Source organism: Gigantopelta aegis, chromosome 8 (genome assembly GCF_016097555.1).
Source record: "Gigantopelta aegis isolate Gae_Host chromosome 8, Gae_host_genome, whole genome shotgun sequence".
NCBI classification, from domain to species: domain Eukaryota; kingdom Metazoa; phylum Mollusca; class Gastropoda; order Neomphalida; family Peltospiridae; genus Gigantopelta; species Gigantopelta aegis.
Window position 1 is genome coordinate 75,754,908 of NC_054706.1, and position 25,004 is coordinate 75,779,911.

Genomic DNA, 25,004 nt, shown 5'->3' on the forward strand with positions numbered 1-25,004 from the left:
GTATTCAATAATAAAAGTATAAATCAATCCACATAAGTGGCAGAATTTTTCTACTTCCATTTTAAGCATAGCCCTACTTTATGGCTTGTCTAGTTTACAAAACATGATAAATATATTCATCAGTGTAAATAAAATTACTATATCTAGTACAGCAATTAACAGCATTATCACACACACACACACACACACACACACACAAACTAAACATCAAAAATCATCACCCCCCTCACCCCAAAAAAAGAAGAAAAAAGAATTGAATCCCACTTTATTAGCAAATAGTGTAGTACAGTTTCACTCCCACCTACATATTAGTAACAAACTTGGGACCAATGTTATTTTTATGTAGGTACATTGCCACATTTGCATTATTTCATCAGTGGGGTCAACTAATTTGTGGTTAACTAAATCGGGGACGAAACGTCTGGTACCCACATTGACTGGCTATCGTTCTGCATTACGCTAACATTTCGCACTTTTCGCGGCAAAATCTAACAATGGTTTGTAAAAATTTACATTTTTTTATAGTTTAACTTACTTCAATAAAACAAGATCGGTAGGTATATTAATTAATTAATATTAATGTCATGAATGTGTCACAGATTACTGGTAGCCAAATAGTATTTAGTGAAATGTTGCACGTAAAAGCATGATAGTTGATAATACCAAGTTTAGGTTGCATTGGAGAATGCAGAATGATAAACTGTTTAATAAACTCAGGATTTAAAAATATGGAAAATTTTAAATATACATGTATTCAGAAATTGTTGCTTCCCCCAAAAAATAATGATAGCGAATTTGGAAAAAAATCCGGATATTTGTCATTAATTCCGGAATTCCGGATATGGGTTAAAAATTCCGGATATTTCGGAAAATTCCGGAAAGTTGGTCGCCCTGTGAAATCAACATATATGGTAATGAAACAATTTCAATTTTACCGCCATTTTGGACTATAATCACTGTCATATAAAAAGGCTGGAAACAGAATAGTACTTGGTATAATATAAAGATCTAAATTCCTAATCCATCGACATATTTCAAACAAATGTGGCTTGCATTAATAATTGTATTAAAGTAGGCCTATTCAACCGCGCTATTTTAGAACTGACGGCAGCAGAAATGTCTGGTAAGTGGCTGAAAGAGCCTATTAATGCTTGATGCGACCCTTAGTACATACATTTATAAACAAAAGTATCAGTGGGTTATTTCTCGTTCCATCCAATACATACACAACTGGTATATATCAACGGCTGTTATAAACACATTACTCAAAAAGGCACTTGAGATCCTTCGTTTGGGGGGGGGGGGGGGGGGGGGGGGAGAGGTCGACTTTTCTTAGAATTATGTAAATAGTATTGACACATAGTAATACTGAATTTGCTAACAGTTAATAGAACGACATGTTCTAAAACTTACTTGGTCTTACGATTCATAAGGCTACGGGGCGAGAGGGGGTGGGCGCACCGTAGTGATTCGTTTGCAAACCTATATAGCTGTTTGGCAGTAATGCAAATATGAAAAAACAAACCCATATGTTAACCAGATTTGGGCATTTTCATTTAATTCGTGCAAAACCAGCCTATGCACCTACAAAAAAAGGAGCCCGTACGCCTATGTAACGAACGATTAAATTTTATTAAGAGGTTAAAGTATTTGAAAATAAAAGAGATGAACAAATATAGATAACGTTTGTTCATCTTGACACAAATCGCAACATGAAGAGCATAACAAACGGTAACAAAAATGCATGTGAAACATCACAGCTGAAATTTGAAAATATGGATACAAAATTAAGTAACATTTTGTTTCGGAAATATTTTGCACCAAGTACTGTTATATTGTATCTAATTTGTTCTTGGTTTTGTTTCATAAGACTTTGTATTCGTACCTGTGTATATATCTTGAGATAACGTTCGTGGGCTTAAAGGAATATTGTTACAGACCACTGACCTATTACATGGCCTAACAAAATATTACTTAAAAAAAAATATATCTGATTTGTCCCTAAATGTACTTTATTCAAACATCTACGTAACCATCATACTCCACTTATTAATGATATTTTGTAAAAATAATTGAATTATGGCAATGGTCCATAATTCAAAAACTAACATTGCTGAGAGGGTTAACATGGATTTCAATCCATCATGGTGTAGTTACAGTAATGCAATAGCTAGGTTTGGTCTGTAAAAATTAATGTAATTTTGATTTATTATTAAATTTTAGAGAAATATGGTCCTTAAATCTGTGATAGTATGCCTTTAATTGGGGGAGACACGGAGAAAGGTCGGTGACCGTTAAACGTAACCACGTCACTTTCTACCCACCCTCATTCTACGATTAATAATACTATAATTAATAATACTGTGTCATGATAAGCTATTATGATGTCGGGTGGTTTTAGGACTGGTTTTGTTACCAGAGAGTAGGCGTAACTAGGCTTGGAAATAAATACTCCAGATTACGTGTAGCCTACTAACGCACAAAGCACGTTGAAAATTAAAAAAATAAAAATAATTAAGCATTAAAACGGTGCCCTTGTGACATTTTGAACGTTTATTTAGAACGCTCGATACACTTAAAATATAAAAAATCAAAAAGTTAAAGTTTGTTTTGTTTAACGACACCACTAGAGCACATTAATTTATTAATCAATGGCTATTGGATGTCAAACATTTGGTAATTTGACAAATAGTCTTAGAGAGGAAACCCGCTACATGTTTCCATTAGTAGCAAGGGATCTTTTATATGCATCATCCTACAGACAGGATAGCACATATCACGGCATTTTATATACCAGTCGTGGTGCACTGGCTGGAACAAGAAATACCATACCAACTTCTAAAGCACTATTAAAGCTATCCACTGAAGGATTAAAACAATTAGAAAAACGTTAACCAAACTGAGCATATTTTATTAAAAAAAAAAAAGAAAAAGAATTTCAAACATAATAATAATAAAAAAGGGAAAAAAAGAGAAAGAAAAAAATGCAGACAGACGTGTAGACAAGAAGTCAAACAAAAAATGCAAATCTGTTAATAAATATAATACAGATTAAACATGTAGCATATTGATGTCAACGGGTTATTTTACACAGGAACACGGGAAGACGCAGATCTGTGATTATAATAACAGTTTCATGTTAACCTCACTTTAACTGTAAAGACGCAGATCTGTGATCATAATAACAGTTTCATGTTAACCTCGCTTTAATTGTAGTGACGCAGATCTGTGATCGTAATAACAGTTTCATGTTAACCTCGCTTTAACTGTAATGACGCAGATCTGTGATCATAATAACAGTTTCATGTTAACCTCACTTTGACTGTAATGACGTCCAAAAGAAACTTTACATACATAAAATTTCAGTAATGTGATAAATATTGTTTCTAATCGAAAAGAACCAATTTTAAAACCACTTTACAAACACTGCATGTATCACGAAGTGCATTATAACGTTTAGTTGTTGAACTTCGTGATACTTTCATATCCCTCCATACCTTTTGTTGGTTTTCAGTAACACAATTTTAAGCCTTGTAGCATTTCTATTGAACGTCAGTATAGTCACGTGGTCAGATCTGCTCTAGCACCGACACCGCTCAGGTTATAGGGTTTAACAAGCAGTTGTAGCGCACACCTGTCATGGGCGTAGGTGTCGACTACAGCCCGACCTGGGTCGGTAGTGGGCGGAGGTATTTGTGGTGCTATTGAATTTGAAATATCCCGTAGGATCGAGCCCAAAATATATTTTTAAAAAGTTTGCGCAGTTTTCATGAAGTAATTTGGAACGGTTCATCAAAAGTGAATTTAAGGAGCTATTTGAATGATTTTCACTTAGTTGAACGAAATGTAGCTCTTTCTGGGATCTTGCCTATTGGGGACCGTCATGGTTGGTCTCCATTAATTACTGCCTTCAAGTTTTAGGCCGAGAAGTAAAGGCAGGAAAGCTTGTGCCGTTTCTTGGTGTTATCCGTTTTGTTTGTTATGTTGGTCGTCCTCTTCCATCTTTCTCATACATCAATCCGTCTGCTCCTCCAGTAGTTTGACACCCAATAGCCAATGTATATTTCGTACTGAGGTGTCGTTAAACATTCATTCGTTCATTCATTGCTCTTCCAGTCATCCATTTTGCCAAGCGACTCAAATATGCAATTTACTGGCTATCATAATCACATCTCTTTTATATTTACCTGTCGCGACATAACACGTGTAAAAGACAGTGTTGGTGACCCCCCCCCCCCCCCCCCCCCCCCCACATACCTAAATCCTGGCTAAACCAATGGTGTTGGCCAAAGTTACCCCCGCAGGCCTAGCGTTGTAAGAGGACAAAAAGCGATCGCAAACAATTTGACTGGTATCATTGTGTTCTATAATATCACATTCATTTAACATTAGTGGGTTTTTTAAAGGCACCCCACTAGAGCATTTATTAAAAATAATTAATTACGGGCTTTTGAATGCAAATCATTTGGTAATTTTGACTCGTAATCTTCTGAGGAAACCCGCTACATTTTTACATTAGCAGTAAAGGATCTTTTATACGCTCTTTCGAGTCATTTAACGTTACTGAAACAAACAGAAACAACAAAACCAATAACCCCTAAAGCCTGGTTATTGTCTTCATGGGAAATGGGTGAGGGGTTGCCCAGAGCCCACGTGCCCTCGCCAGGGATATTATGCTCATCTATTGATTGAGACGTAGCCCAGTGGTGAAGTGCTCCGTCGGTCTTGGATCGATCTCTGTCGGTGGGCCCTTTGGGCTATTTCTCGTTCCGGGCAGTGTACCAAGACTGGTATATCAAAGGCCGTGGTATGTGCTATCCTGTCTGTGGGATAGTGTATCTAATAGATCCCTAGCCACTACTGGAATTTGTTTTGCGAGTTTCCTCTCTAAGACTATATGTCAAAATTGCCAACTATTTGACATCCAGTAGCCGATGATTAATAAATCAATGTGCGCTTGTGGTGTCGTTGAGAAAACAAACTTTTATTAATTACACATTGATAAAAAGCTAACTTGTGTGAAAGAAAGAAGTGTTTTATTTAACGACGCACTCAACACATTTTATTTACGGTTATATGGCGTCAGACATATGGTTAAGGACCACACAGATTTTGAGAGGAAACCCGCTGTCGCCACTACATGGGCTACTCTTCCGATTGGCAGCAAGGGATCTTTTATTTGCGCTTCCCACATGCAGGATAGCACAAACCATGGCCTTTGTTGAACCAGTTATGGATCACTGGTCGGTGCAAGTGGTTTACACCTACCCATTGAGCCTTGCGGAGCACTCACTCAGGGTTTGGAGTCGGTATCTGGATTAAAAATCCCATGCCTCGACTGGGATCCGAACCCAGTACCTACCAGCCTGTGGACCGATGGCCTGCCACGACGCCACCGAGGCCGGTTAACTTGTGTGAATGTACGTATGACTGTTGTTGATTGTAAGATGTTCACATCTGCAACTGGTGCAAATCTGCAAGTCATCTAGTTCTGTACCCAGTCAACCGGTGCAGGTGGACTTTACTCTCTTGAGATATAATAATTGAGAAACTAATGCGTGTCTTCCGGTGTAATTCCTACAGATATACGAATCACGTTCGTTACTGGCATAATAAATTTGTCAGCAATCTGTGTCAATTATTTTTGTATTTAAAAACTACCTTGTTGTGTATTTTGTTATTATTATTATTATTATTATTATTATTATTATTATTATTTTTAATCTAACTTCAGAAGCAATCTTGATAAATCTATTCGCAGTTAATCCATGTCAAGCCTACATATCGTTACATGCCCGTGGAACTGAGGTGGTAATCCCTTTTGATTAGGGAAACCAATTTAGCATTTCATAACGTGCCACCCTGGCAGTGCAAACATAACTGACACATAGCAGGCATTCCTTCAGATTCATTTCATTGTGGACCAATAGAAATAATCGCCAAGTAGGGATCTGGTCAAATGTTTGGCATATATATAAACCATACCCTATGTTCATGTCTTCACAACAACATAGACCTAACGCGTATACCATTGGTTTTGTTTTCTAAAAGGAAAAAGTCAAACAGCTAAAATAGGAGAGACTCTGATCGATAAAATACATTTAATGTTTATGAAGTTCTGTTTGACCAACTAAAATGAAGACAGCGGGTGTTTACTGTTTAACAGTTTTCCTTACTTGTTTGTCGATAGCTACTGGCACAGGTAAGTTATTTAGTTCATTAATTTGCCAATATTGAATTAGATACTGCACTATCAGATACCCATGAGCACTCTCGACATATCCTCTGTAGGGTGTAACGGTTATTCAGAAGGTCAATGTATAGGTTGCATGGAATTTACGATCTACTATTATTGAAGAATATCTAGATTTTGGCATTAAATCATTGGATCTTTGCGATTGTTCGCAGCTCTTACGCGTGTACAAGAAATTGTGCTGTTGGTATGTATAGATGTTGTGCGTACTGAAGGGTCGTTAGACATTCATCATTTCATTCTACCCAACTCAAAACGAGTTTATTCTTTTGTACAGCTACCACGTTGATCGATGCTATAAATTGAACTTCACAATTAGGCCTACAGACCGAAACCAAATACAGAATCACAATTAACCTACACGGTTTAATTTCTTCATTGTACGATGAACTAAACTCATGCTGTTTATATAAGTTTTGTTTTCTTTTGCTTGTATGACTCCATTCAATACAATGCTAGATCATTCTTTCAGAGACAGGGTGGGACCTAGCTCATGTAATGCTAGATCATTCTTTCAGAGACCGGGTGGGATCTAGCGCATGTAATGCTAGATCATTCTTTCAGAGACAGGGTGGGATCTAGCTCATGCAATGCTAGATCATTCTTTCAGAGACAGGGTGGGATCCAGCTCATGCAATGCTAGATCATTCTTTCAGAGACAGGGTGGGATCTAGCTCATGCAATGTTAGATCATTCTTTCAGAATCAGGGTGGGATCTAGCGCATGAAATGCTAGATCATTCTTTCAGAGACAGGGTGGTGTGTAGCTCATGCAATGCTAGATCATTCTTCCAGAGACAGGGTGGTGTGTAGCTCATGCAATGCTAGATCATTCTTCCAGAGACAGGGTGGTGTGTAGCTCATGCAATGCTAGATCATTCTTCCAGAGACAGGGTGGGATCTAGCTCATGCAATGCTAGATCATTCTTCCAGAGACAGTGTGGGATCTAGCTCATGCAATGCTAGATCATTCTTCCAGAGACAGGGTGGGATCTAGCGCATGCAATGCTAGATCATTCTTCCAGAGACAGGGTGGTGTGTAGCGCATGCAATGCTAGATCATTGTTTCAGAGACAGGGTGGGATCTAGCTCATGCAATGCTAGATCATTGTTTCAGAGACAGGGTGGGATCTAGGTCATGCAATGCTAGATCATTGTTTCAGAGACAGCTTGGGATCTAGGTCATGCAATGCTAGATCATTGTTTCAGAGACAGGGTGGGATCTAGCGCATACAATGCTAGCTCATTGTTTCAGAGACAGGGTGGGATCTAGCGCATACAATGCTAGATCATTCTTTCAGAGACAGGGTGGGATCTAGCGCATGCAATGCTAGATCATTCTTTCAGAGACAGGGTGGGATCTAGCTCATGCAATGCTAGATCATTCTTTCAGAGACAGGGTGGGATCTAGCTCATATAATGCTAGATCATTCTTTCAGAGACAGGGTGGGATCTAGCTCATGCAATGCTAGATCATTCTTTCAGAGACAGGGTGGGATCTAGCTCATACAATTCTAGATCATGCTTTCAGACAGGGTGGGATCTAGCTCATGCAATGTTAGATCATTCTTTCAGAGACAGGGTGGGATCTAGCTCATACAATGCTAGATCATTCTTTCAGAGACGGGGTGGGATCTAGCTCATACAATGCTAGATCATGCTTTCAGACAGGGTGGGATCTAGCTCATGCAATGTTAGATCATTCTTTCAGAGACAGGGTGGGATCTAGCTCATACAATGCTAGATCATTCTTTCAGAGACGGGGTGGGATCTAGCGCATACAATGCTAGATCATTCTTTCAGAGACGGTGGTGTGTAGCGCATATAATGCTAGATCATTCTTTCAGAGACAGGGTGGGATCTAGCTCATACAATGCTAGATCATTCTTTCAGAGACAGGGTGGGATCTAGCTCATGCAATGCTAGATCATTCTTTCAGAGACAGGGTGGGATCTAGCTCATACAATGCTAGATCATTCTTTCAGAGACGGTGGTGTGTAGCGCATATAATGCTAGATCATTCTTTCAGAGACAGGGTGGGATCTAGCTCATACAATGCTAGATCATTCTTTCAGAGACAGGGTGGGATCTAGCTCATGCAATGCTAGATCATTCTTTCAGAGACAGGGTGGGATCTAGCTCATGCAATGCTAGATCATTCTTTCAGAGACAGGGTGGGATCTAGCTCATGCAATGCTAGATCATTCTTTCAGAGACAGGGTGGGATCTAGCTCATACAATGCTAGATCATTCTTTCAGAGACAGGGTGGGATCTAGATTATACAATGCTAGATCATTCTTTCAGAGACAGGGTGGGATCTAGCGCATGCAATGCTAGATCATTCTTTCAGAGACAGGGTGGGATCTAGCTCATGCAATGCTAGATCATTCTTTCAGAGACAGGGTGGGATCTAGCTCATATAATGCTAGATCATTCTTTCAGAGACAGGGTGGGATCTAGCTCATGCAATGCTAGATCATTCTTTCAGAGACAGGGTGGGATCTAGCTCATACAATGCTAGATCATGCTTTCACACAGGGTGGGATCTAGCTCATGCAATGTTAGATCATTCTTTCAGAGACAGGGTGGGATCTAGCTCATACAATGCTAGATCATTCTTTCAGAGACGGGGTGGGATCTAGCTCATACAATGCTAGATCATGCTTTCAGACAGGGTGGGATCTAGCTCATGCAATGTTAGATCATTCTTTCAGAGACAGGGTGGGATCTAGCTCATACAATGCTAGATCATTCTTTCAGAGACGGGGTGGGATCTAGCGCATACAATGCTAGATCATTCTTTCAGAGACGGTGGTGTGTAGCGCATATAATGCTAGATCATTCTTTCAGAGACAGGGTGGGATCTAGCTCATACAATGCTAGATTATTCTTTCAGAGACAGGGTGGGATCTAGCTCATGCAATGCTAGATCATTCTTTCAGAGACAGGGTGGGATCTAGCTCATACAATGCTAGATCATTCTTTCAGAGACGGTGGTGTGTAGCGCATATAATGCTAGATCATTCTTTCAGAGACAGGGTGGGATCTAGCTCATGCAATGCTAGATCATTCTTTCAGAGACAGGGTGGGATCTAGCTCATGCAATGCTAGATCATTCTTTCAGAGACAGGGTGGGATCTAGCTCATGCCATGCTAGATCATTCTTTCAGAGACAGGGTGGGATCTAGCTCATACAATGCTAGATCATGCTTTCACACAGGGTGGGATCTAGCTCATGCAATGCTAGATGATTCTTTCAGAGACAGGGTGGGATCTAGCTCATGCAATGCTAGATCATTCTTTCAGAGACAGGGTGGGATCTAGCTCATGCAATGCTAGATCATTCTTTCAGAGACAGGGTGGGATCTAGCTCATACAATGCTAGATCATTCTTTCAGAGACAGGGTGGGATCTAGCTCATGCAATGCTAGATCATTCTTTCAGAGACAGGGTGGGATCTAGCTCATACAATGCTAGATCATTCTTTCAGAGACGGTGGTGTGTAGCGCATATAATGCTAGATCATTCTTTCAGAGACAGGGTGGGATCTAGCTCATGCAATGCTAGATCATTCTTTCAGAGACAGGGTGGGATCTAGCTCATGCAATGCTAGATCATTCTTTCAGAGACAGGGTGGGATCTAGCTCATGCAATGCTAGATCATTCTTTCATTCTAGCTCATCAATGCTAGATCATTCTTTCAGAGACAGGGTGGGATCTAGGCTAGATCTAGCTCATACAATGCTAGATCATTCTTTCAGAGACAGGGTGGGATCTAGCTCATGCAATGCTAGATCATTCTTTCAGAGACAGGGTGGGATCTAGCTCATGCAATGCTAGATCATTCTTTCAGAGACAGGGTGGGATCTAGCTCATGCTAGCTCATGCAATGCTAGATCATTCTTTCAGAGACAGGGTGGGATCTAGCTCATACAATGCTAGATCATTCTTTCACACAGGGTGGGATCTAGCTCATGCAATGCTAGATCATGTTAGATCATTCTTTCAGAGACAGGGTGGGATCTAGCTCATACAATGCTAGATCATTCTTTCAGAGACGGGGTGGGATCTAGCTCATACAATGCTAGATCATGCTTTCAGACAGGGTGGGATCTAGCTCATGCAATGTTAGATCATTCTTTCAGAGACAGGGTGGGATCTAGCTCATACAATGCTAGATCATTCTTTCAGAGACGGGGTGGGATCTAGCGCATACAATGCTAGATCATTCTTTCAGAGACGGTGGTGTGTAGCGCATATAATGCTAGATCATTCTTTCAGAGACAGGGTGGGATCTAGCTCATACAATGCTAGATCATTCTTTCAGAGACAGGGTGGGATCTAGCTCATGCAATGCTAGATCATTCTTTCAGAGACAGGGTGGGATCTAGCTCATACAATGCTAGATCATTCTTTCAGAGACGGTGGTGTGTAGCGCATATAATGCTAGATCATTCTTTCAGAGACAGGGTGGGATCTAGCTCATACAATGCTAGATCATTCTTTCAGAGACAGGGTGGGATCTAGCTCATGCAATGCTAGATCATTCTTTCAGAGACAGGGTGGGATCTAGCTCATGCAATGCTAGATCATTCTTTCAGAGACAGGGTGGGATCTAGCTCATGCAATGCTAGATCATTCTTTCAGAGACAGGGTGGGATCTAGCTCATGCAATGCTAGATCATTCTTTCAGAGACAGGGTGGGATCTAGATTATACAATGCTAGATCATTCTTTCAGAGACAGGGTGGGATCTAGCTCATGCAATGCTAGATCATTCTTTCAGAGACAGGGTGGGATCTAGCTCATATAATGCTAGATCATTCTTTCACAGACAGGGTGGGATCTAGCTCATATAATGCTAGATCATTCTTTCAGAGACAGGGTGGGATCTAGCGCAGTAGGTAAGCGCTCGGCCCAGGTGCTTCGGTTGCAGGATCGAACTCTCACAGTGGATCCACTGACTGGTATATGAAAGGAGTGTTGTGTGCGTGCTGTTTTCTGTGGGAGAGTGCATATAAAAGATTCTTTACTGCTTACGGAATGTTTTTATTTTTTAGCGGATTTCCTCTCTAAATTTAAATGTCAGAATTACCAAATGTACTAGAGCAGCACGCGAGGTCTAAATTATAGGGCGAAGTCACTTCTCTGTGAGACTAGAGTCGTGTGGTGTCGTTAACCAAAACAAACTATTTCAGAAACAGAAGAAGATTCCAAAGAAGCCGGCGACAGCAGAAGATGGAACCTTCATCGTCTTTACCAATACCGTCCTCACTACAGCCAACAACATTATACGTGGTTACAGCAGTGGCTGCACAACTGGCAACGACACTACGGCGCCGTGGCTCAGCACCATATTCCAATATGGCATCCTGTGGGCACCAGGCCTAGGCCAGTGAGACCGATACCAACTGAAGGACGAGCACGAGAGGAGCCCCTGGATTTCGCCCACTTCATCGCCAAATGGCAGGGCGAGGTGGAGACTTGTGGACAGCAGCAAATCCAGCCGCATCTGAGGGGATTACGGATTGTGGGAGGATTGTCTGCAACTCGCGGTAGTTGGCCGTGGATGGTAAAGTCTGTTGTTAGATATAGGAACCGTAACGTAATTCCATTAGTCTTACATAAGATTGACAAAGATGTGTAAAGCATTGATTATCACTTTTTGAGATGGATCTCTTTTTCGATACCGGTGTTTACCGCCCCTCCCACACTCCACCTCCCAACCCCGCCGTTTCCTGGGTGTAATGAAAAATATAATTAAACTTAAATATAGTTGTTGTTTTAAAGGCATACTGTCACAGATTTAAGGACCTTATTTCTCTAAATAAAAATTACATTAATTGTTGGAAACCAAATCTAGCTATCGCATCACCGTAACTGAACTATGATGGAGTGAAATCCATGCCAACCCTCTCGGCAATTTTAGTTTTTGAATTATGGACCATTGCCATAATTCAATTATTTTTACAAAATATCATTAATAAATGGAGTATGGTGGTTATGAAGATGGTTGAATAAAGTACATTTTTCGATACCGGTGTTTACCGCCCCTCCCGCACTCTGACTCCCCACCCCGCCGTTTCCTGGGTGTAATGAAAAATATAATTAAACTTAAATATAGTATTCGGTCTGAAAATGGTATTCGAATATTCGATGGAAATGACGAACGAATATTCGAATACTAACAAAGAATTGACTCGAGAAACTAACGCATTTAGATTAATATATGTATGTATATGTATTTACTCTCATTTAGAGAGTCATTTCCTCAAAGAAAACGCATTATCCCTCTCATTTAGAGTCATTTCCTCAAAGAAACCGCATCATCCATCTCATTTAGAGTCATTTCCTTAAAAAACCCGCATTATCCCTCTCATTTAGAGTCATTTCCTCAAAGAAAACGCATTATCCATCCCATTTAGAGAGTCATTTCCTCAAAGAAAAAACATTATCCCTCTCATTTAGAGTCATTTCCTCAAAGAAAGCGCTTTATCCCTCTCATTTAGAGTCATTTCCTCAAAGAAACCACATTATCCCTGTCATTTCCTCAAAGAAACCGCTTTATCCATCTCATTTAGAGTCATTTCCTCAAAGAAACCGCATTATCCATCTCATTTAGAGTCATTTCCTTAAAGAAACCGCATTATCCCTCTCATTTAGAGTCATTTCCTCAAAGAAAACGCATTATCCATCCCATTTAGAGAGTCATTTCCTCAAAGAAACCGCATTATCCCTCTCATTTAGAGTCATTTCCTCAAAGAAACCGCTTTATCCATCCCATTTAGAGAGTCATTTCCTCAAAGAAACCGCATTATCCATCTCATTTAGAGAGTCATTTCCTCAAAGAAACCGCATTATCCGTCTCATTTAGAGTCATTTCCTCAAAGAAACCGCATTATCCCTCTCATTTAGAGTCATTTCCTCAAAGAAACCGCTTTATCCCTCTCATTTAGAGTCATTTCCTCAAAGAAACCGCTTTATCCATCTCATTTAGAAAGAAAGAAAGAAAGAAAGAAATGTTTTATTTAACGACGCACTCAACACATTTTATTTACGGTTATATGGCGTCAGACATATGGTTAAGAACCACACAGATTTTGAGAGGAAACCCGCTGTCGCCACTACATGGGCTACTCTTTCCGATTAGCAGCAAGGGATCTTTTATTTGCGCTTCCCACAGGCAGGATAGCACAAACCATGGCCTTTGTTGAACCAGTTATGGATCACTGGTCGGTGCAAATGGTTTACACCTACTCATTGAGCCTTGCGGAGCACTCACTCAGGGTTTGGAGTCGGTATCTGGATTAAAAATCCCATGCCTCGACTGGGATCCGAACCCAGTACCTACCAGCCTGTAGACCGATGGCCTAACCACGACGCCACCGAGGCCGGTCCATCTCATTTAGAGTCATTTCCTCAAAGAAACCGCATTATCCATCTCATTTAGAGTCATGTCCTCAGATGACCTGAACTCCCCCTCCCCCAGTAATTCGAAGACTTGAAAATACTATTCGAATAGCAAATTAACGAGCGAACATTTGAATATTCGGACCGAACACTGCTTAAATTGGAATAAATACTAGTATGTTTCATCGTATGTTGTTGTTTTAAAGGCATACTGTCACAGATTTAAGGACCTTATTTCTCTAAATAAAAATTACATTAATTGTTGGAAACCAAATCTAGCTATCGCATCACCGTAACTGAACTATGATGGAGTGAAATCCATGCCAACCCTCTCGGCAATTTTAGTTTTTGAATTATGGACCATTGCCATAATTCAATTATTTTTACAAAATATCATTAATAAATGGAGTATGGTGGTTATGAAGATGGTTGAATAAAGTACATTTAGGGACAAATCAAATTATTTTTGTTCAGGTAATACTTTGTTAGGCCATTAAATAGATCAGTGATCTGTGACAATATGCCTTTAATAAGCTGTTAGTTTCAAGTATGGTACACACTTCATATGTAATAAGCATGTACTTGTATTTCAGGTATCTCTCAAGTACAAGCCATTTAAACAACACTGGTGTGGAGGTCAACTCATCTCAAACCAGTGGGTACTCACTGCTGCTCACTGCCTCTATGCGTGAGTACCACTGTTTATACATTCACATACTATTTTATACAATGTGAACGACAAAACCGAAATACGTGATAAGGGCCGTATCTCTGCACAGTACAGAGTCGAGTGGGCATCTGGCAAACTAGTGGTTGATTCCATGAATCTAGTGTCTCATCTATAGGACAGCCATTCCCTAGGAGATCCTTTAAAGGAGATTCCATACCTCTGGCACCGCCACAAAGTCTCCCACCCCCAGACTTAGTTTACTAACTGGGAATTAGCACCGGACAGATTTCATTAGAATAAGTACAGCTGTGATAACATGAATCACTGTCATAACAGTGATTATACCAGGTGTTCGCAAAAGGTGAGCATATCCTGCCCGACCGGTGGTACACGTCATGAGTACTGTCACCACAACTGTCAAGTCCACCACGTTGTCTAAAACGATGAAAAAAAAAGTGCAAGTTCACCAGAGATAAAAACGTATGCACAAGTTCAAAATATGGAATAGCATCGACCATTATTCTTGTAAGTGATGCATCGTATTTAATAGGTATAGCCTCCTAATGTTTTGAATGCCCTCAGGGGTCCCTGGACATTATAACCCTGATGGAACAATTAATCTGTAATCTTGCTATTATTGAATGATATATTAATATAACAGAAAGTAAAGTTAAAGCCAGATTCCTTTGTTTCGATTTAACCAGATTGGATAGAAATTATGATTCATATGCTTAGAAAAACAGATCGGCGAGTAGTGGAGCAGTTGGTGCCCATGAAGAGTCCTATTCCCTGTCTTTGTTTCATATCCCCAAATTTCAAATATACGTTGTCAATGAGGAAGTTCAGCGTATCACATACATGTATACTATGTATGGATTCACGCTCTGCCTTTATGGATTGTCCAGATCCGTGCACGATAGTTATACCTTTTCCTTACACACCCGTTGGTGAAAACATCACTGAATATTTTTAACAGTACATACTTGTTTACACATGTCCGTGTGTTAACAATTTCAAGACATACGACTGGCTGCTCCTAGGTGATGACCAGGTCGCCAATGCCATACATCCAATGAAAAAAAAAAACTCAGCACGATCGAAATCGCTTACACTGTGGCGTAAAGTTAACAAGGGCTGTAAATAACTTTTAGTCGAAAAAGATGTTAAAATTTGCTTAAAACATTGTTTTTTTTTTTTTAGGATATGCAAGAAATAAAATAATACATTCGTGTCCGTTAGATACCATTTATCTTACAATTTGTTGTTTAAAAAACATATTAAAGTCGCTTTCGCTCGTTAGATAGATTTTAAAACAACTCGTAAGATAAATGGTATCTAACGGCCACTCATGTATTATTCTCTGTCTTCGCTCACCATATTTTGTAACAAATGCCCCATTGATTAAGGAATGAAGTTTTTCCGTAAGCTTGTCGTAGTGGATTGTTGTGTGTAATATTGAAAAATAAAATGTTTTGATATTAGTGAATTTATTTTGATCTGGAAAAGACTGTCCAGTTGCTAATGTGAGCGCTCTTACAACTCGATTTTCGACGTATACGTCTACGACCGACTAGTTGTTAATCTGAGCGCTCTTACAACTCGATTTTCGTCGTATACGTCTACGACCGACTAGTTGTTAATCTGAGCGCTCTTACAACTCGATTTTCGTCGTATACGTCTACGACCGACTAGTTGTTAATCTGAGCGCTCTTACAACTCGATTTTCGTCGTATACGTCTACGACCGACTAGTTGTTAATCTGAGCGCTCTTACAACTCGATTTTCGTCGTATACGTCTACGACCGACTAGTTGCTAATCTGAGCGCTCTTACAACTCGATTTTCGTCGTATACGTCTACAACCGACTAGTTGCTAATCTAAGAGCACCCATCGTGTCGGAAGTTGGGGAAATTACAACGCAACCGTCAAGTCGGCCAACTTCGTCTAACAGTTAACAGTTGTAGACAAACAGTAGGGCCGTAAATAGGTTTCATTTGGAACAAAGACGTTTAAAATTATTTCAAGCCACTTTTTCTCTTCTTTTTGGGGGGTTTGTTTTAGAATATGTAAGAAATTGAATAGGCTACTACATCCGTGTCAGTTAGATACCTTTTATTTTACAGCTTGTTTGAAAATTTATCACTCACTTTCGCTCGTCAAATACGTTTTGAAACAATTCGTTGTAAGATAAATGGTATCTAACGACCGCTCATGTAGTATTCTATATATCACTCCATCCATTCCAGTGACGATAGAACTATCCGTGTCTAACCATATTTTCCCCAATCATATGCAAATGGACATAACTGCTCGTAGTTTATGCTACATAATATAGAACTTAATAGTATACTACTAGTATGCGGATATGAAGAAAACGCCGTCCAGACCCCGTCCCCCAAGTAAAGTGCCAACACGCATATTTATAGGCCCAATTTTAATGCAATCGAACTGAACTTTTCATTTTTGTTGCAGTGTCCCGCATCCTAAGTTAGATATTGCCAGGGAGTGGACCATAGAACTGGGCAGATACAACATATCAGCACCAACGGAAGCAACAGAACAATCGTTTGACATAGCCAGTATGTATCTTCACTCGGAATTTCAGCTAGAAAAGGTAATAAGCATGTACTTATATTCCAGGTATCTCTCAAATATAAGCCATTTTTTCTTAAGTATAAGCGAAGGAAGGAAGGAAATGTTTTATTTAACGACGCATTCAACACATTTTATTTACGGTCATATGGCGTCAGACATATGGTTAAGGACCAAACATATTGAGAGAGGAAACCCGCTGTCGCCACTTCATGGGCTACTCTTTTCGATAAGCAGCAAGGGATCTTTTATATGCAGAATCCCACAGACAGGGTGGCACATACCACGGCCTTTGATATACCAGTCGTGGTGCACTGGCTGGAACGAGAAATAGCTCAATGGACCCACCGACGGGGATCGACCCCACACCGACCGCGCATCGAGCGAGCGCTGTACCACTGGGCTACGTGCCGCCCCTTTAAGTATAAGCGAGTTTTATTTTTGAAATTTATTTTTGTTTAAAATAAAAGCTGCGAAGTGATACAAAATGTAAAGAGGAATTACACATTCTGTATTAGTTATGTTTAAATACCGTTAATCTAGTACACGGGATTTGTATTTTCCGAATCAAACGTCTATACTACAAGCCCCCCCCCCCCTCCAAACCCCCCCCCCCCAAACAACACCCTCCAAAAACAACAACAACAATAACAACAACCCCCCCCCCCCCCAAAAAAAAAAAAAAAAAAAAAAAAAAAAAAACCCACCTTTATATGTAAGGGAGGGTATATTCAGATTCAACACAAAATACAAAGATGTGATTTTTCAACCTTTTATCTGATTTAGGTTTTTATCAGCAGACAATTTTAGACTACTGGGGGAAAAGGACCATTTTTTACTACATGTATGGTATAGAGTTTTGAGTTTTAAAAGAGCATTTGAACATTTAATTGAGTCTCAGACCGCTAACAATAGGCTATCTGTTATAGCTTTTGAATCCAAAACCCAACGAAGTTCCATCTGACAATGACCTTGCCTTGATCAAACTGGACCGACCCGTAGAACTGAACAAGTGGGTGACGCCCGTGTGTCTACCCACCAACGACATGGAGCCGACAGCTAGGGAGCGATGCGTCATCTTGGGATGGGGAGCCACCTACAGTGAGTAGCCTACACCAGGAGCGAATTCTGCCCCTATTTTTGGTCAAATAATATACTAGTGTACTGACACACAATGAAAACGCAAAAACTACTTTTCATTGCAAATAACGACAAACTATTAATGAATTGATGGATAATGTAATATGACATTAATGACTGGTATTCATGAGATACATTCACATGGAAACATGGCCAGTTATTATCAGTAATCGAGTTGCATTCGTAATCGAAAAGTTCAACAACACACACACACACACACACACACACACACACACACACACACACACACACACACACACACCCATTATCAAGGTCAGTATCTGGTGTGTCCACCATTGGCCCGTGAGCTTGCGTGAAGACGACGGGGAAAGGATTGGCACAAAAATCTCAAATAAGCCACAGGAATGTTCGTCCACTCCTCCTGCAACGCCTGTGCACGCTCAACGACGTTACGCGGTGGTGGCTGGCGGTGACGTACACGACGTCCTAACTCATCCCACATGTGTTCAAATCCGGTGAAACAGCGGGCCAGTTCATAACGGCGATACCGGCTTGTTGCAGGAATGCCTGGGTAATTCTTGCAGTATGTGGACGGGCATTGTCTTGTTGAAACAGAAAGGGACCTCCTGGTCTTCGGTGACAGCGCAAAAGTGGCTGGAGAACTGGTCTTAGAATAACGTCAACATAATGCTGGGCTGTAAGGGCATCGTGCACAATGGATCACAGTTGATTGCCCCCCACACCATCAGACAACCGTCGCCAAACCGATCCCGTTCCCTCACACATCCGTCAGCGTACCGTTCATGGAGTCTCCTGTACACACGTGCTCTTCCATCGGCAAAGGAGACAGAGAAACGGGACTCATCTGAGAAAACAATGCTCCGGTAAAAGGCTGGTGGATGATTACCATTCTGGAGAGCAAACTGTAGTCTCGCAGCACGATGTCGCAGTGTCATGATGTTACCGTTGTACGGGCGTCTGCATCTGAGTCCAGCCGTTCTGAGTCGACGGATGACCGCCGTCGGATGGATATGCCTTCCATGACGTCCTATCGTGTTGCTTGCTGTCATCGTCGCAGTTCTGAACCGGTCACGGAGGTGGTGTCGTTGAATCTGCCAATCTTGGCGTGGGGTCGTAACGGGACGTTAACCAGGTCGAGGTCGATCACGGACAGACCCGGTCTGTTGATGACCTTCAACAAGTTGTCCAATAGTTGATGGATGGACTCTGAAGGTCCTAACAACTTGGCTTTGCGAAGTCCCCTCTTGAACCATGCCCAACGCTCGCTCCCTTTGTTCTTCTCCGAGTCGTGGCATTCTTAATGTGACGAGGAATATGACACCGTTACGTGACTTTTATGTGTCCACATACTGGCATTTCACGTGCATTGCATGCAGCATGATTGAGCATGTAGTGAACGCATTTCACACCATTTTGTGTTTCTATTTTATGTGTAACAAGAACAAAACCAGGATTAAACCCAGACAAAAGTACCAATCAATGGCTTCCTCTCATAAATTGTTATTTCAAGTCCAATAAATACATTTTTCATTAATCACAACAAAATATTGAAAAATATCTGTTTTGCGTTTTCATTGTGTTAGTATATATATTACAAAATATACATTATCTTGTCCACTTGCCAAGGACATTTAAATTCAGTCGTGTTTCATGGTTTTAAACTGATCTGAAAGCACTGACTGCTTTGAATGTGATGTCTTATGAAAGCCATGTCATGCTGCTCTTTTAAATGAAGTATGATACTGGGCTGCTTGTCTGGACGAGTTGAACAAAGTTTCCCTGGTTATGGTGTTGTGTACATGTTTTGTTTTTGTTGTTATTTTGGTGGGGTAGGGGCAATTCATAGAGTGGTTTCAGACTCGTCATCGATCTGAGCGACTTCTACACCAGCAGGTAGGTTTTTTTGGAATGTTTAACAACACCCCACAACGAACAATACGACTACTGGGTGTCATGCAGTCAGTTGATGTGAAACATCATTGTCGTTCAGTAGTATTATGGGAAAAACAACACAGTACATTTAGCTTTTGATATTACGGGAAATATTTTGGGACTGTCCCTATTTATGTCCGCATGCATCACGGATAAAAGTATGTATCAGCTTCAAAGGTTCGTCGTACTGTTTTATGACAGGACAAAGAAAACACGCAGATGGGCCAGGCAAAGAAGGTACTCTGTGCGAAAGTGAGGCAGCTAGATCGAATACCTTGCACAAATGGTGTCCTTACCAAACATACTAAAAGCTAGGGCTGCATACCAAGCAGGTCATATTTGGGTACACAGCTACCAAACTCGTGTGACTGGGAGTAGACCAAAGACTCCAATGACCAATTGATTCCTATCTAGGCAGCACTTCCAGAGGCAGCCAATTCATGTATGGAACTGATTAGGTGTGGTTGCAAGGCGTGGAAATCTCCTTGCACATTTTAAACAGTACTGCTTCCATGTACTGAACGATGTACGTGTGCAGGATGTGTTGCCCTACAGACCGACTATAAATGGGATAATGTAAAACAATCTTGGATTTTCACAATGTTTTCTATCTAATGGGTCCCGTATTTGATTTTCAAGTAAAAAACAAATATTTCTTTTTTATAATATTATATACATATTGTTATTTTCATTGAATTCCTCGAGTGTGAAAACATGGGATTAGCTACTTATCTAGTATTTACATGTACTGGGAGCCACAGTATTGGCAAATGATTTTTGGATGAAATCCGGAATTGTGATCAGATCACTTGTATCCTGCTTTAACACGAAAGAGAAGTGTACCAGTATGCAAATTTCGACTTGTCACATTTTGAATAATTCAAATATATTATGACGTACATGCAAGCTACTAGACTATAATTTCTGATGTATGCAATTTTCATTCCTGTGACCTTTTAATTAATAGCTACTTGTCAATATATTTGCCTCGATTTTAATATTGAATTTGTTCCCAGTGATACCAGCGGATATGACATACACGCATGACAGGTTTCAACTCCCTTCAACATTATCCCCACCCATGGACGTGTGATTTTCTTCTTCTTGTTGTTTTCAAGGTCACTAAGGGATGGTTTTTGGTATTAATTTTAAAAGTTTTTCAGAGGAGAGTCACAAAATGCGACTGCCTGACCTGCTACAGGAGGCGGTTGTGCCGACCTACAGTAACATCAGATGCAGCAGGTTCCCCGGGTACAAACCACTCTTGACCAACAACATGCTTTGTGCCGGCTACCAGAGAGGAAGCGTCGATTCGTGTGCAGTATGTATAATTACATTTTATGTAAAAGTTAATGTTTTTGTTTAACGACACTACTAGAACGCATTGATTTATTAATAATTGACTATTGGATGTCAAACATCTTTACATATAGTCTTAGAGGAAACCCAGCATAGTTTTCCATTAGCAGCAAAGTCTTTTACATGCACTTTCCCACTGACAGAACAGCACATATCACGGCTTTTGATATACCAGCCTTGGGACACTAGTTGATATTTAATGTATATATTACATGGCATTGTACATGCATGGGTGTATATAGGCTATTACAGGCAATGTGATCGTTTGTTCAGCAGCCTGTTTCATTTTGCCAGATGACACTAATGAAATGATGCATCAAAACACTGCTTAAACAGGTGTAATTTAAATGATAGGCAACCTCTTGCGGTAACAAACTGTACGTTATATTATTATCGTTTCTCCCCATAACATATTTAGTATTAATAGTTATGTCAGCATGTTCAGGCATACACCAGAACTAAATACCAGATCTGTTCATTTATATATTTAAATATCACATATTATATACTCTTCAAAAGAAGAAACGCAAAACCACATTGTCGTAACATTTGGAGAATTGATTTAATTATTGAATGGTGAGTCCGATAATTACCAAATGTTGCAGGATTGTTCACAATTCACTCTAGTCCGTTTGAGTAAGTGATAGGACACACCACCAAGGTCAAGGTCATCTGGAGTCAATACCGGGTGTGGCCTCCGCGTGTGTTGACAACTGCCTGGCACCGCCTGCCCATTGAAGCAACCAGAGTACGGATGACGTCCCGGGGGATGGTGGCCCACTCGGCCTGCAAGGCTGCTGCCAGCTCGGGCAGGGTCTGGGGCTGTGGTTGTCGCTGTCGGAGGCGTCGGTCCAACTCGTCCCATAGATGCTCAATTGGGTTGAAATCCGGTGATATCGATGGCCAAGGAAGGACATTAATGTTGTTGTTCTGTAGGAAAGCCGTTGTGAGACGTGCTGTGTGAGGCCTGGCGTTGTCATGTCGGAACACTGCGTTGGCGTTGGCCATAACTGGAACGATGTGTGGCCGGAGGATCTGGTCAATGTAGCCCTGTGCATTCAGGTTGCCCTGCACGTGGACCACGTCAGTTCTGCCAGTGTGTGAGATGGCTGCCCACACCATGACACTATCCCCGCCGAATCTGTCCACTTCCTGCACGCAGTTTGCCGCATAACGTTCACCACGACGCCTATACACGCGACATCTTCCATCATGACGTCGGAGCAGAAATCGGGACTCGTCACTGAACCACACCTGTCTCCATCGCAGTTGAGGCCATTGTCGATGAATCTGGCACCACTGCAGTCGGAGTCGACGGTGTTGTGGTGTTAAGATGACACCTCGAACTGGACGTCTGGCACGAATTCCTACCTCACGTAGGCGGTTCCGTACGGTCTGGTCGGATATCCTGCGCAAACCTGGTATTGCTGCGGCTGTGGAGGTGGCAGTAGTCAATCGTTCCCGAAAGTGGCGTACCCGGGTGTAGCGGTCCTGCCCGGGGGTAGTGACCCGTGGTCGACCGGATCTAGGGAGGTCACGTGTTGATCCATGTTGCTGGTAACGGTCCCCCAGTCTGGAGATGGTGCTTGGGGACACATGGAATGCCCTGGCAACGGCCGTTCTGGATTCGCCTGCGTCTAGTCGGCCGATGGCATTGTTTCTCTGCGGTTCACTGAGACGTGGCATGTCCTGGATTGTCAACTGTCGGCCAGATACAGAGGCCAGGCAAGCGAACACCCTGCACTTTTATACTGTCGGTGTTCATGTTGCACGTGCAGTGGTGACATGGTTTGCACGTGTCTGCGTTTTTACGAATATTCACATTTTGGAACTTTATTGTACAGTAGCTGCGTTTTATCGAATGTAACCGTGGGAATGTGTTTGGGACATGCAATGACCTTATATTCACAAAGCATGAACCGGTAGGAAACATAAAATCGGAGTTATAACCCATTTGTACCCTTTTGCGTTTCTTTTTTTGAAGAGTATATATGTATATGTATGCGTGTGTGTGTGTGCGTGTGCGTGTGTGCGTGTCTGAAAACGTAATGGTTAATAGTTGCCAAAATAATAATTAAAACCTGCTCAAACGTCCTCCTGTGTTAATCGTGTTTGTTGCTTGTTGTTTTAGGGGGACAGCGGCGGCCCTCTACAATGCAAACATGGTGAAAGATGGTTTGCAATAGGTAAGCAATATTTCCACTCATGTATTTTTTGTTTGAAGGACTGTTATGCAGACTGTGGAATTTGAATTATACATGTTTGTTGTATAGAACATTATACAAATGTTCAGAAAATTTCCTTAAAGTTCCTACGTTTCGTTTAAAAGCTGTGAACATCTTCAAGAGGAATGAAATAAAGTGCAATAAAATTAAAAAGTATTGAATAGTCTAACACAACCGATTTTGATGCCAGACACTGATAATGTTTGTTCTCAATGGAATATGTTTATAAGGAACTCCATTTAACTGATTTAAGCTATGTTTCCATATATGTATGCTTTCCCGTGTACGTACTACGTGAAACCGCGAATCCATGTCCGTGTTGATACCTGTACACCCATATGCGAAGACACACACAATAACTTAAATTAATTTGAAAAGAACATGGTAAGTACATTGGTCCGTTTAGACTTCTTGCCCGTGTCGATAATGATCATGCTTTCTTCCGTATGGAGTCATTTCTTGTGGCTTTCTTCCGTATGACGTCATTTCTTGTGGCTTTCTTCCGTATGACATCATTTCTTGTGGCTTTCTTCTGTATGACATAATTTCTTGTGGCTTTTTTCCGTATAACATCATTTCTCGTAGGGGTTTTCCGTATGACATCATTTCTTGTGGATTTCTTCCGTATGTCACCATTTCTTGTGGCTTTCTTCCGTGTGGCGTCATTTCTTGTGGCTTTCTTCCGTATGGCGTCATTTCTTGTGGATTTCTTCCGCATGGCATCATTTCTTGTGACTTTCTTCCATATGACGTCATTTCTTGTGGCTTTCTTCCGTATGGCATCATTTCTTGTGGCTTTTTTCCGTATGGCGTCATTTCTTGTGGGATTCAGTGCTTCCATAATCCGTGAAAGATCGCTCCAAAAGTGATTCCAAATTCACGTACACAGATCACGCATTGGTCTCACATAGCATGGAAATAGACATGGCACACACATTATTTTGATAATTCACGAATTTACCTATACATGGTAAACGGACCGGCAAAAACGTTCATATGGAAACGTAGCTTAAGACAGACAACAATAACATGCTTCGATTATTTCCTGTCGGCAGAATGTACCTGTGGTAACCATGCTTGCTAACTAGGAGTTTGATTTTGCAGGCAGCACGTCGTGGGGTGATGCTGGTAGTAATAACGGCTGTGCCAGGCCAATGAGACCGGGGGTGTACACCAAGGTGGCTAACTACGTGGAGTGGATCCACACCATCCTGTACGAGGACTACATCTCAGGCTTCGACGCAGAGTAACTTCAAACCCACACAGACACGTGTGCAAATACACACACAGACATATATATATATATATATATATATACACACACACACCACAAAAATACACATATGGGGCCGGATTTTAGAAGCCTGTTTTTCTTTAAACGCAGGTGTTTAAGCATTGTAAATGTATGTAGTTACACGCGTGTAAGACATAAATAGGTGTTT

The 25,004-nt window shown here is 41.0% G+C and overlaps 1 protein-coding gene across 1 annotated transcript; it reads left to right on the top strand.

Annotated features, from left to right (window-relative positions):
- Positions 1-980: 980 nt before the first annotated feature.
- On the top strand, positions 981-24,929 carry LOC121380142 (serine protease 30-like). The gene is made up of 8 exons (XM_041508927.1): positions 981-1,123; positions 11,451-11,824; positions 14,256-14,350; positions 16,805-16,946; positions 17,854-18,025; positions 21,142-21,299; positions 23,469-23,523; positions 24,667-24,929. Exons 1-8 carry the CDS (start codon positions 1,117-1,119, stop codon positions 24,810-24,812), a joined length of 1,149 nt encoding a protein of 382 aa, XP_041364861.1. The 5' UTR covers positions 981-1,116; the 3' UTR covers positions 24,813-24,929.
- The last annotated feature ends 75 nt before the right edge of the window (positions 24,930-25,004 follow it).